General features: G+C 42.1%; 1 protein-coding gene across 14 annotated transcripts in view; it reads left to right on the top strand.

The window, feature by feature from the left end:
* Window positions 1–13636, top strand: part of arhgap23a (Rho GTPase activating protein 23a) — a 501306-nt gene that overhangs the window by 400113 nt on the left and 87557 nt on the right. For all 14 annotated transcript variants that reach the window (XM_078529389.1, XM_078529391.1, XM_078529390.1 and 11 more), the window contains 2 exons: window positions 4195–4306; window positions 5421–5478. In XM_078529389.1, coding sequence (XP_078385515.1) covers window positions 4195–4306; window positions 5421–5478 — 170 coding nt within the window. The remainder of the gene's footprint in view (window positions 1–4194; window positions 4307–5420; window positions 5479–13636) is intronic.

Below are 13636 nucleotides of genomic sequence, written 5' to 3'. Positions count from 1 at the left end.
GTCAGAGTCCTAATGCCAATGGAGGAGGTGAAGGAGGGAGAGGCGATGCTGTGCTCAGCTCCAGCAGAAGGCCACACCTGAGGGACATGGCCAAACGGAGCCAGAGCATGCACAGGAGGGTCAGGAGGAGAGACCCAGATAGTGGAGGCGAATTGCCAGACCTATGGTTTATCGTAGAAGAGCCTCCTATTAATAAATGAGAGAGAGGCAATGCTGTGCACGTCTGTGCTTGTCCAGGCTCTGGTACATTCCATATGCCACATTCTTCAGAGAAAACTTGATGCCACGTGGAGTTGGAGGGTATCCCTTGCCAGTGGCTTTGAAGGTGACCACAGTGCTCTATTTCCTTGCCTCTGGATCTTTCCAAGGATCAATGGGGACCTGTGCGGCATCTCAATCTGCAGCACATCGATGCATAAAGGAGGTCATAGATGCCCTTTACAGGAAGGCCCATCAATATGTCAAATTTGCTCTGGACGAAGATAGCCAGGCTGCGAGATTCACCAGCTTTGCCGCCATCTTAGGCTTCCCAAGAGTGCAATAGACTGCACCCGTGTGGCTATACGGGCTCCATGGCAGCAGCTCCTAATGTTTATAAACCTCAAGGGCTAGTATTCCATCAATGACAGCTGGTGTGTGATCATCAGAAGCGCATACTGCATGTTTGTGCATGGTACCTGGGAGTTGCCATGCCTCCTACATCCTGAGTCACTCCCAGGTGCCTGAGATTTTCGAGGGGCCAGTATGGCTGCAGGGATGGCTGCTTGGGAATAAGGGGTACCCACTGAAAAGCTGGCCGATGACACTGGTGCATCGCCCTCAGAGTCATTCCGAGAAGAGGTACAATGCTGCTGACAGCTCTACTCGCTCCCTTATAGAGCAGTCCTTAGGGCTTCTGAAAATGCACTTCAGATGCTTGGACCGCTCAGGTGACTCACTACAATACGCTCCCAATAGGGTTTCCCGGATCATCGCAGTGTGTTGCGCCTTTCACAATCTGGCAATGCAAAGAGGTGAACCCCTGCTAGTGGATGAACTGGAGGAGGGTGAGGGCTCATCGAAGGGCGAAGATACCGAGGCCCAAGGAACCTCAGGAGGCTGCTGAGGGTCTGCGTGAGCACGATCACGCCACAGAGGAAGGAAGATGTGGGAGACTTGCCTGTGATACATTAATTGCTGACAGGCTCCAGGAAGAGTAAAGCTAAGTGAGGGCATATGGCCACATCTCTCCTAGCTCTCAATGCCATTCCCTTTCATTTCAGGGGATGTCCAACCACTTGCAGTGAAAACAAGTCCTTCTGGCCTCTTGAATCGCCAGGCCATGATCTCTGCTTTGGTCTGTGGTGCCCTGTGAGTGAGCTCACTCTGGGAGCTGAGAGTCCACTGAGGAACAAAAGTGATGCAAGAGAAGACTTGAAGCCTTCGCCGCCATCTAATGATGCAAACACTGCTGCAACTGAGATGTGGACATGACAAGGGATTTCCTCCTCCCATGCATGTCTTGTCTTCTGCTGCTACAACTAAGAAGACACAAATGCCACTAGAATATTAATACTGATGAGCTGCCCTCACTCTAGGTGTTCCCTGAGGAAGAAGGGCTAGAAACGCTTACATCACTCACTTCAAATAAATATTTAAACATATCTTCCTGACATCACACAAGGGTGCGGAGACTAGTTCTACTGAGGCTGACATCAAAGAAATGTTAATCTCACAGTGGGACACTATCACTGAGTGGGTGGATGGCTAAACCTCAACATAAAAGGATTCAAATGTACAAAATCACACTGCCTCCAGTTGCCCAAAACAATCACATAACCATCAAATGTATTCACAAAAGTGCAACTTCTTTACACGTATAGCACAACCGTGACCCAAAAGTGACAACAATTTTTCTTAACTTTCCTAACCCTACCGCTATGCCTGGGTACAGCCCTGACATTGGCAGCAGAGGTGGAGGCAGCCTGCTGACTGCTACTCCCTGATATCTGCGATGACCGTGGTGGACGTCCTCTGGTGGCCTGAGGACTGGAGGGCCCCAGCCTGATGAGGGTCACCTGCTCAGGCAGAAGCGTCCCCAGCGGCCTGAGCAGATGGGGTCACCTAGCAGAGAAGGCTGTGAGCAGACGCACACCCTTGGAGTGTCCTGAGAGAAGGTCCCCGGTGTGTCTGCTCACTCTCCCTGTGGATGCCCGAGGGCCCCACCCTGACTCCTGCAGATGTTGCACCTGGAGGATGGTCAAGGTGACTCATTGCAATGTAGCCTACATCTTGATGGTGCCCATCAGGGTGTGCGGCTATGGAGTGCAGGGGCAAGCGCAAATGTGGCAAGACCTGCGGGATCAAGGTCTGTCTGGTGGTCGCCAGCCTTCCCATGGTGACCTCGAGGAGCTCCCATGTTGGAGCAATGACATCAGATCAGGCAGAACGCGGAGGGACTGCTCCATCGTTCGCCCTAGTCTGCTGAGTGACTGTCGAATCTCTGCCTGATGTTCCGCTGCCTGTTGTTGCATCTCCAGCATTGAGTTAGCAGCCACTTCCAGAGGCTCATCATCTGACTTGGACTGAGTGGGTGGCTGGTCTCCAGCAGCCCTCCGATTGCCGGAGACTTGGGCTGTCCCTGTCTCTGACTTCTGCGGGGATGTGTCAGTGAGGTGTTCTCCAGAAAGTGAATCCGAGCCTAATCTAGACCTGTGCCCCACCGGTGTGTGTGTGTCCCTGAGCTGGTGGAGGGTGCGTGTGAGCGCTTCGACGATTCTTCCAGAGCTTCCTCTTCGGACATGGTCTGGGGGCTTGGACTGATGCTCAACTAACTTGTTGGGCTCGATCTACTGGTGCCTAGAAAATAGAATTTCAGTTAATGAGCATGTGAGTCACTGTGATTGTCAGGATTTGATGAAGTGATGGATCTGTGATCCATACTAGGTTGCTGGGAGAGGCTGACCTCCCCTTCTCCTACGGGAGTAATTCCTATCCTCCCCAGCCAGTTCAGCTGCAGCCTCCTTGAACTCAGTGAAGGCAATGATGTCAGCCGTACCTCCCCCGGTCTGTGATCTTTTGTGCCTGTTGTGTGCCAGCTTGGCCTGTATGAAGAAGAAAGAAAGGCATGCGATGAGAAGGGATGGAGCAGAGATTGGGTGAGATGCATGTCCCCTATGTGTGGTGAGCCCTCTCCAGAAGGACCAGAGGATGGATGTGAGCAACCTGGTAGATGGGATGGTGGTGATGTGAAAGTCTCGTTGAGCGAATGAGTGCTGATATGTGTCCCCTGCTAATGGTTGTGTGAGATCTCTGAAGAGTGGAGCCGCTTGAGTGCATAATGCCATGATGAGAGTTTGATATTGGAGGGAGCTGAAGGATGACTTACCCTGGTGGAGCGGATTAGATCATTCATCTTATTCCTGCACTGGATGGCATTTTGGGTGCTGTTGCCAGCCCCACTAACCTGCTCTACAATGGCCTCCCAGGCTGGAGAGGTGAGGCTTGTGTGCTTCCTGGAGCCATCCCTGGGATTCAGGACGTGCCTATGCGCCTGCACTCCTTTGATCAAGGCCTGGAGGGCCTGGTTGGTGAAGCGGGATGCTGCCTCCTTCTGGTGGCTTTCATCCTTCTTGTGGCTGGAAGACATCTCTGCATGTGTCGTGAAGGTGGGTGGGCTGGAGAGAGTGCGATTGTGTGTTGGACTGGTGTTTAAATGTGGTGCCCGGACCTTCAACCCTGCCACCTGACGGTGGGCGGACAAATCAGCTCTTGACCCACCAGGGATTCAGACCAATACTCGCCTGTGCATAAATAATGAGCTTCTAAGTACGAGTTCCTGCCATTTCAGCAAGTGGGGTGGGTGCCGCCAAGACCCCCCCACTTAGTCTCATAAATGGAAAATTCTGCCCAAAATGTCTTAACCAATACCCAATTGAGCCAAGAGAATCCCAAGATCTGTTTTGATTGGTATAAGCTGTTTGACAGTTAATATTACATATTTGAAGTTTCCTATGATACCTGCAGTACAATATCTAGAATCAACAATGAACAAATTTATAGCAGGTACCAATGCACATACAATATTGGCAATGGCAGTTCAGCCACAGCATTCAAATACTAACAGACAACGTAACATTTCATGCTGTAGGTATTGTTATGGTTTCATAATTTTATTTTTTCATTGTCTACTACATTTGCTGTTTCTTCTACTAGGCAACATAAAAGCCAGTCGACGGTCGTCTTACCTCCTTGCCATAACAACAGAGAGGTCAAAGTCCTGCGATGAAGGGCTAAATACATATCGGGATGAGGGAAAAGTGTATTCGTAAGTTTATTTTTTATTATGGGCAGATTCTCTCATTTGAATGTGTGCATAAAAGCCATAGTGTTTCTTCTTAAGTAATTCACGCTTACAATAATTAGATTCACAGCACGTCACACGCTCGGGTCAAAGACCACACAACCAATGTTTTTTATATGGGGAGTGTCTGGACTATTTAGAAAGTACAAGTAACATGCATGGCATGAAAATACATTGGACAAATTAGTTATATTTATTACAAATCTGCTTGATGGTAATGATTATTAGTGAGGCATGTTAAAAGGCAACTTCTAATTGGACAAAAGGTGCCCCTGGACTACGAGTAAAACAGGTAATTGTCTGTTTTCCAAGAAAGTGAGTTTAAAACCTGTAAATTCTGCTCACATTAAAGAAACAAATCTGAACCTTAAAGTTTAAAAGATCCTTTGAGTGTTTTTTATATTTGGTACAGGCTGACTGTCTCTTGGTGACATCTCAGTTTCTAGATATAGCTGAAGCAGTACTGCACTGAGTACACAATATCCTTTTAACCCCTTCCTTTATATATGGTTTCCTCATAAACACAATTGTTCTACAAGGCAAAAAAAATTAATAATGGCCAGGATCTTCGAGTGGGACCCGTCATGGACAGGACAGAAAATTCGGAGAGGCAGTCAAACACCCTTTGACTTTAGACAGGATTTTCCGGAACCTCCCAAATATCTGTAGCCATAAACATGTTTTAAAGGATGAGATCCATTTAATGTGGCAGAGTCAATTAAAATTGAAGTAAAAAAAAATTACATCTGAAAAGAGATAAGGCTATGAATGTTATCTGTCTTGACTTTTAAGGGTGTTATTAATCTCAATAAAAGCTGAGATAGAACAGCTAACACAGCACTTTTCATGCTTTCACCACTAAATCCTGTGTGTGAACACACCTTTTACAATTTTATGAGCTCCATAACATTTGACCTGATTACAATGTATACCTTATTTTAAACTTAAAAGATCAACCAAAAAGTGTGACTTGATCATAATTACAATTTATACCTGTATCCAATTATCATAGAATATGGTTATGTCCACAAAGTCGATATATTTCAATCCTAGTTAAGTTCTTGTTCATTTTTATTAGGAAATTGCCAAAACGGGTTCCTAGTCTAAAGCTGCTGAGGAACTTTTTCACAGATGGGGTAAGTGTTGATTTTAGAAATGAGAGTAAGGAAAATTGAGTAACTCACGGTATTGGTTACCAGTGGAATCACTATTAATAACACTCTGTACTAATGAAATACAGAAGGTCTAGATGTCAACTTTGTTTGACTCTTGTTAACCCGCTTCTTAAATTGCCACTTTGACACAAACTGAGACACGCCTATACAAAACCAAATTACAGCAGAGTCGGGAAACCTGAAATAGACATAGTAAATGTTAGAAAACGTCAGCAGGTCTGACAGCATCATGGAGAGAGAAACAGTGTTAACATTTCTGGTCTATGACCTTTCATCACCATCCATCATGTATAACAGAAACTTATTAAACCTATAAAACCAATAAAGGATGCTGATTTGCCATGCATGCAAAAGGTTCTTCAGGTCATCATCACTAGACCACACCCTACACTCCTGACTTGGCCGCTTCCATTTTGCGATGTTCTGTGTTCTGGTCCTCCGCAATTTTCATGGAGGCTGGCCAGCTTTTCAAAGAGTCATGGTTCATGGTACCTGACGTGTCATGAACCATAGTCTGCATGAGGTGACCTTTTGAAAGGAAAGTTTGAAAAGGTCCTCCTCTTGCCTCTATTCCAAGGTTTTTCCATCCCATCCCAAACAATCACCTATGCCCCTCATGCCCAGGTGTTTTAGTCCTTTAATGGATACCTTGGCTGTCAGCCATGAATACATAATGAGACTTGGCTCAGAAAACCATTAGCCTATTGAAACATTTGATCCCCAGAGAAAAGATTGCTCGATTGACGCTCTGGCCCTCTGATCTGTGTTGTCAATGTTTATTTACACAAGATCAAGGTTTCAGGTGTTTGCAATTTCTGCTTATGATACTTTAAAGAGTCTGGATTGACACTTTTATTGGGCTGTAGTAAAAAGGAGCATTTTTTAAGAAAGTGGGAATCTATAAATGAAAGTTTTTTTTGTTACACATCCTACTGTCACAATAGGGTTAGTTCCTACTATACAATATGGAGTAGGTGAATGGAAATGCCATAGCTTGGCATGTGGTGTCATAGGGGTTGTTTGGTTGGGGGGAATAGCTTGGCATGAGGGACCATGGGGGTGAGGTGACATGAATGGGGCATGGGGGGGTGGGGGGATGTGAGGGGTGAAGGCTGGAGGGCCTTGTTATTTTTATTTTAACTGGGATGAAGTCCCACATCAACGAGGTGGGCCTTTTAAACAGCCCGCCCCTGCACCCGGCAGCCCCTGCGGCTACCTCTGTATTCTTTCATGGGTTAGCTGGCCTGACTGCAGCCCACACCGCCCCCCATAATGAGAAACCGGTCCTTGCGGGCACTTTTCCTCCTGAAGTGGGTGGGCCGAGCCAGGAGATTTCCTGACTCACACTACCTGCCTTGAGGATGAAAATCCAGCCCTAAGGATTCATGGATCATGTTCTTTTTCTCTAGGGTACCTGAATGATTTTAGGGAAAGAAAAGTTTAGTACTTGTGTTTGCATTTATTTCACCATTTTTTCTCCCCAGCAACTTTAGATAGTGATCAGAAGTGGGACTTTTGTTGATTCTTCTCTCAGCCAAAGGTTTCTGCAACAGATTGAAATAGTTCCATTGCTAGGTTGGCTAAGATTGGCTAATTCAACAAGCTTTTTATAAAATAGCAATACAAAATCTAACCGTTTTAGTACTTGCACTCAACTTGCAACAATATATACTGCAATCCTATCAGTTTATAACTGTTCTGAAAGTCAGTCAGCTGGATTTTAGCTAGCCCGTGGCTAAAATGCGACTGCTATGATGCATGAGGCTGTGTGGAAGGCCTTTATATCTGTCAATGAACAGGTATACACCAAAGTTATTGTTTGCTTTTTTGAGAACTTCATTTCATGGGTACAAAGAAAAGTCGATTGACAAATAAATGGTGTCATTTGGCACTATATTTTTTTGAGCACCAGATTTTCCTGATCATTAACAATGGTTTGGATGTATGTAGGACCAACATTTGTCAGTAAGTAGGTGACCCAAGAATACTATAAGAAGCAATGGTGAGTAGGGGAATAAAGTGATTGCTAAGAATGCTAAAAATGATCAATTGGATCCAAATAAGCTGTGACCAATAACTTTAAAACTATGTTAAAACTTCATGGTCTATGATGATTTGTATTACATTCCTCATTTAAGTGCCATATTTAGCTTTAAAGACCAGACTTATAACTATTAACATTTCAAACATACGAACCAGGAGCAGGAGTAGGCTATTTGGCTCCTCGAGTCTGCTCCGCCTTTCGGTAAATCATGGCTGATCTGATTGCGGCCTCAACGTCACTATCCTGTCTATCCCCATACCCTTAGATTTTTAACCAACAAGGGAATTGACTTACCCCTGCCTTAAAAATATTAAATGACCCTGCCTCTACCACTCTCTGTATTATGACTGATGCAGTTGGTAAAGCAGAGTTATTTAAAAATCCCAGAGGGAAACTTTAAACAACTGTCATAACCTACAGTTATGTTTGAGAGGCAACTCAAAATTCAGGAATCTGACCACCAGTTCTCGAGGTTTTACATTAAACTAAATTTTATTAATTTACACAGGTTAAAAATATATATACACATGGCTATAAATTACTACTATCATAACTTTTAACAAATTCCCAACCTAATCTCCATTAAGGCAACAGCAATCCTTAGACTTAACCAGACATCAGGCAAAGTATTTTCACCTACAAATGCAAAATGAGGTTCCTTTCACTTTGGTTTCTGTGGAGAGAGTTGGAGGCTTACAACTGCTTTTGATCCCACATTGCCTCTGCTCTGCACACCTGAAAATTGCTGAAGTTATACCTACCACCACTCATTGAATTTAAATTCTCATTTTCTCACCAGCCTCTTTGAACTTCACCTTTTAACAATGAAACCCCTTTCATAGTACCCATTTTATTAGTAATATAACCATATTGCTTGGTAGCTGCTAGAAAGGCGTCAGTTTTCACCCTACTTCTTGAATACTCTATTAAAAAAATGCAAATATATGCTATCTCTCTTACATATCAAAACTAGTACATGTTAAAGCACCCAGGCTTTAATCCATTTAAGACACACCAACAGCCTAAACCTCTATTTTAATAGAAAAATATTTTCCAATAATATATACACTAATAGCTTCATGACATCACCCTCCTTTTCGAAAAATGAACCGTCATGATTCTAAAAGACAGCTTCTTTTAATAACCCATCTCACACTTTCTGCTATACTCATTACACTATTACATTACCAGATACATGCATTAACATAACGATATATATGCACAAGTCCTTGGTATCAACAGAAATCACTCCAGTTCAGTGTCCAGGTTTTTTCTTAATGCCTCAATTTCCTTCAAGCTTCAAACTCTTGATAATGCATCTTTGAACAGATTTTCTCTTCCAGCAATATGTATAATACATAGATTAACTGGTTGTAATAATAGACTCCATCTGAAAAACCTTGCACTTTTGTCTCTCAATTTGTCCAAAAACTTCAAAAGATTACGGTCTGTATAAACGATTATTTCTGATGAATTATTTGCAAAATAAATTTCAAATTGCTGCAATAACACCAAACTTAAAGTCTCTTTTTTGATCATTGAATATCTTCTCTGTTGTACATTCAGCTTCTGTGAAAAATACCCTATTGGTTTTTCAATTCCAGTGTCATCTTCTTGTAACAGTACAGCCCCATGCCTATATCGCTTGCCTCAACGGCCAACTTGATTTGCTTGGCATAACTGGGTACTGCCAACACTGTGGCAGTAGTTAATACAGTTTTCAAACTATCGAATGACTTATGACACTCCAGCGGCCATTGAAACTTTGTGTTCTTTTTTAATAATTCAGTCAGTGGAGCAACCACCTGGCTAAAATTTGGTACAAATTTCTGGTAAAACCCACTCATGCCCAGAAATTTCAAGACTTCTCATTTTGTTGTAGGCACTGGGAAATCCACAATAGCCTTGACTTTTGCATCTCTCGGAGCCACCTTACCATGCCCAACGGTATGGCCTAGATATGTAACTTGCGCTTTTGCAAATTCACTTTTAGCCAAGTTCATCATCAAATTAGCTTCTTGTAGTCGAGTAAATAATTCTCCCAGATGCTGTAAATGCTCCTCCCACGTCTGACTGAAAACAATTAGATCATAAATATAAACTGCACAATTGCTTAGACCTGCAATTATTTTGTTTGTCAGTCTTTGAAATGTCACAGGTGCATTCTTCATACCAAATGGCATGACTTTAAACTGATATAGTCCACTTGGCGTTACGAAAGCCGATATCTCCTTTGCCCTCTCTGACAATGATACCTGCCAATATCCTTTTAGCAAGTCAACCTTTGTGATAAATTTTGATTGTCCCACTTTCTCAATGCAGTCCTCCAACTGTGGTGTGGGATATGAATCCACTTTTGTCACTGCATTCACCTTTCGATAGTCCACACACAGCATTTGTGTTCCATCCGGTTTCGGTACCAGTACAAAAGGCGAACTTCAGTTACTGCAACTAGACTCAATGATATCATTTTGAAGCATGAAATCAATTTCTTTTTGTACTTGTGATAACTTTGCCAGATTTAACCTATAAGGTTGTTGCCTTATTGAAGATGATATTTCAGTACATACACCATGTAAAGCTAAATTTGTCTTTCCCAACTTATTTTCATAAATAGGTTTGTGTGACTGCCATAGATTTTCCAAATCAATTTGACACTTGGAAGGTAACTCAATATTGCATTTAAATTTTCAAGCACCCTCTTATTATCCAATTTTATTAGAGGAAAATCAATTTCAGAGCCCTGCACTTCTACCTCTTCCTCATCATCCACCATCACTAACACCTCTTTCTTTTTGTTCCTCTTCCCTGTCAAAGTACTTTTTAAGCATATTTACATGACACACACTCTGGTTCTTTCTTCAATCTGGAATATTTATTAAATAATTTACTTCACTCAATTTCTTTTCAATCCTGTAAGGCCCACTAAATCTTACATTTAATGAATCACCTAGAACTGTTAACAAAACTAGTACTTTCTCTCCAGAAACAAAACTATGAATTTTAGCCTTCTTACCTGCTTTCACTTTTCATCACTTGCTGTGAGATCTTTAAATGTTCCCTAGCCAGCTCACATGCTCTGTTCAATCTTTCCCTGAAATTTGATACGTAATCCAGGAGAGTAGTTTCTGAATTTTGACCCACCAACCGCTCATGAATTAATTTCGGTGGTCCCCTTACCTCATGTCCATAAACTAGTTCAAAGGGGCTAAAATCAGTCGATGCATAAGGAGCGTTTCAAATAGCAAATAATAAAAATGGAATTCCTGTATCTCAATCCTGTGCATAATCAAGACAGTATGCTCTTATCATAGTTTTTAAAGTTTGATGCCACCTTTCCAATGCTCCTTGTGACTCCAGATGATAAGCTGTTGACTTAAACTGTTTTATCCCCAAACAGTTCATTATTTCCTTAAACAGCTGCGACATGAAATTTGACCCCTGACCTGATTGTATTTCCTTCGGTAAGCCATATCGTGTGAAAAATTTAATTAACTCCTCCACAATCTTCTTAGTTGTAATATTTCTTAAAGGTGTCGCTTCAGGAAACCTAGTAGACACATCCATTTATTGTCAATAAATACTGATTTCCACTTTTAGGGAGGGGTCCTATGCAACCAATCATGACCCTGGTAAAAGGTTCTTCAAATGCTGGTATTGGGATTAAAGGCACCGGCTTAATCACTGCTTGTGGTTTTCCTGTTACTTGACATATATGATAGGTTCTACAGAATTTGACTACATCCCTACGCAATCCTGGGCAAAAAAAATACCTCTGTATCTTTTCCTGTGTTCTTCTAATTCCTAAATGTCCCCCCATTGCAATTTCATGAGCAATCCTTAGAACCTCATTTCTATATCCTAATGGGATAACAATCTGATCCACCTGCCTCCAGTTTTCATTTGCTGAGACATGACCCAACGCCATTTTCTCATTAATATATTCCCTCGAAGATAATAACATACTGCATACATTTTGCTTCAATTTCTGAATAAGCTGTCTGATATAGCTGTTTTAATTGCAAGTTGTTTTTCTGTAACTCCACTAACCTCTTTGAGTTAAACACTTCAACTGAACTGCCCTACATTCCTTCCCCCTGAACAATGTTATTAAATACAGTTCCAGTTGATTAGATTTCGACACCTTCTTGCCCTTGGACTGCCTGCTTATCTTGTGTATTTTGTTCTTCCCTATGGGCCTTTGAACTCGTTATAACACAATCAGGAAACAATCTAGGGTGTTCCTTCTGTAGCACACCTGTTGAAAACATTTCTACAGGCTGCTCAACAACCACAGGCATCACCCACATTTTCGATCCAGCTATATCATTACCCAGAATAAATTGAACCCCTGCATTGGGCAATTTTTCCACCATTCCAATTATAACTTCACCCGTTTTCCATCTGCTCTTTAAATTTACCTTCCATAATGGAATAGATTTAGCATCTCCATGAACCCCACTTATTATTACCTGCTCCAGCAATACTCCCTTTGAACAACAAATATCACTATCCCACAAAATTAAGGATTGGCTAGCCCCTGTGTCTCTTAAAATTTTAACATCTTTACCTGCCCCACCCTGTATACATGGAAAGACTTTCCCTTCACATACAAAGTCTTTAAACATTTCTGCAACCTGCTCCTCAGAATTCTCTTGAGTAAAATGTGAACACGTTCCTACTTCTTTACCTTTTGCTGATTCTCCCTGTTTCACCTGTACACACACCACTGGTTTCTCCTGTGCCTAAACCTCAGAACCCACAGTACTTTTACTTCCAGAGCTTTTCTGTACCCCAACAATTCCTACAGATTTTCTCCTGCAACCTCCAACACACTGGCTTTGTGTGCCCCACTAGTGTCAGGTTTCACTTCCAGCTGTAGATGCTGTGCTATACTTTTAACTATATCTGATTTCCTAACCCCCACAGGTAACCCCAATTTTAACTTGTCTGCTAACTCTGTCAACTTATTTTCGGTTATTCTCTCCAACCCAATCAGAGTTATTTCTTCTACTCCCAGACAAGTCTTAGCAATTGCCAAAGTCATCTTGCAGTCTCACCACTTCTAACATACCTAACCAACCCCTGAATTCAAAGTGCCTCTCGTACCCGTAAGCTTAAGATTCACCAATTCCTAACCAATCGCGGAATTAGAAATATAATTTAATCCTGGACGAGCCCCCAATTGTTATGACTGATGCATTTGGTAAAGCAGAGCTATTTAAAAATTCCAGAGGGAAACTTTAAACAACTGTCATAACCTATAACTTTGTGTTATGTTTGAGATGTGACTCTAAATTCAGGAATCAGACCAGCAGTTCTTGAGGTTTTACATTAAACTAAATGAAACATTTTATTAATTTATGCAGGTTAAAAATATATATACATGGCTACAAATTATTACTATCATAACTTTTAACAAATTCCCAAACTAATCTCCATTAAGGCAACAGCAACCCATAGACTTAACCAGACACCAGGCAAAGCATTTTCACCTACGAATTCAAAATGAGGTTCCTTTCACTTTTTTTTCAGTGGAGAGATTTGGAGCCTTACAACTGCTTTTGATCTTACATTGCCTCTGCTCTGTACACCCGAAAACTGCTGAAGTTATGCCTACTATCGCTGATTGAATTCAAATTCCCATTGTCTCACCAGCCTCTTTAAACTTCACCTTTTAACAATGAAACCCCTTTCATAGTACCAATTTTATTAGTAATATAACCATATTTCTTGGTAGCTGCTAGATAGGCGTCAGTGTTCACCCTACTTCTTGAATGCCCTATTCAAAAAATGCAAATGCACGCTATCTCTCGGAAATATCAAAACTAGTACACTTCAAAGCACCCAGGCTAGCTGGTTTTAATCCAGTTAAGACACACCCACAGCCTAAACCTCTATTTTAAAAGAAAAATATTTTCCAATAATATTATATACATTAATAACTTCATGACACTCTGGGAAAGAGAGTTCCACAGACTCAGACCCTCTGATAGAAAAAAATTCTCCTTACCTCCATCGTAAATGGGAGGTCCCTTATTTTTAAACTGTGTGCCCTATTCTGGTCTCCCCACA

This window comes from Cetorhinus maximus, chromosome 25 (genome assembly GCF_964194155.1).
Source record: "Cetorhinus maximus chromosome 25, sCetMax3.hap1.1, whole genome shotgun sequence".
Taxonomy (NCBI): Eukaryota; Metazoa; Chordata; class Chondrichthyes; order Lamniformes; family Cetorhinidae; genus Cetorhinus; species Cetorhinus maximus.
The sequence above is the reverse complement of the archived record's forward strand: the minus strand, read 5'-3'. Positions and strand labels throughout refer to the sequence as shown.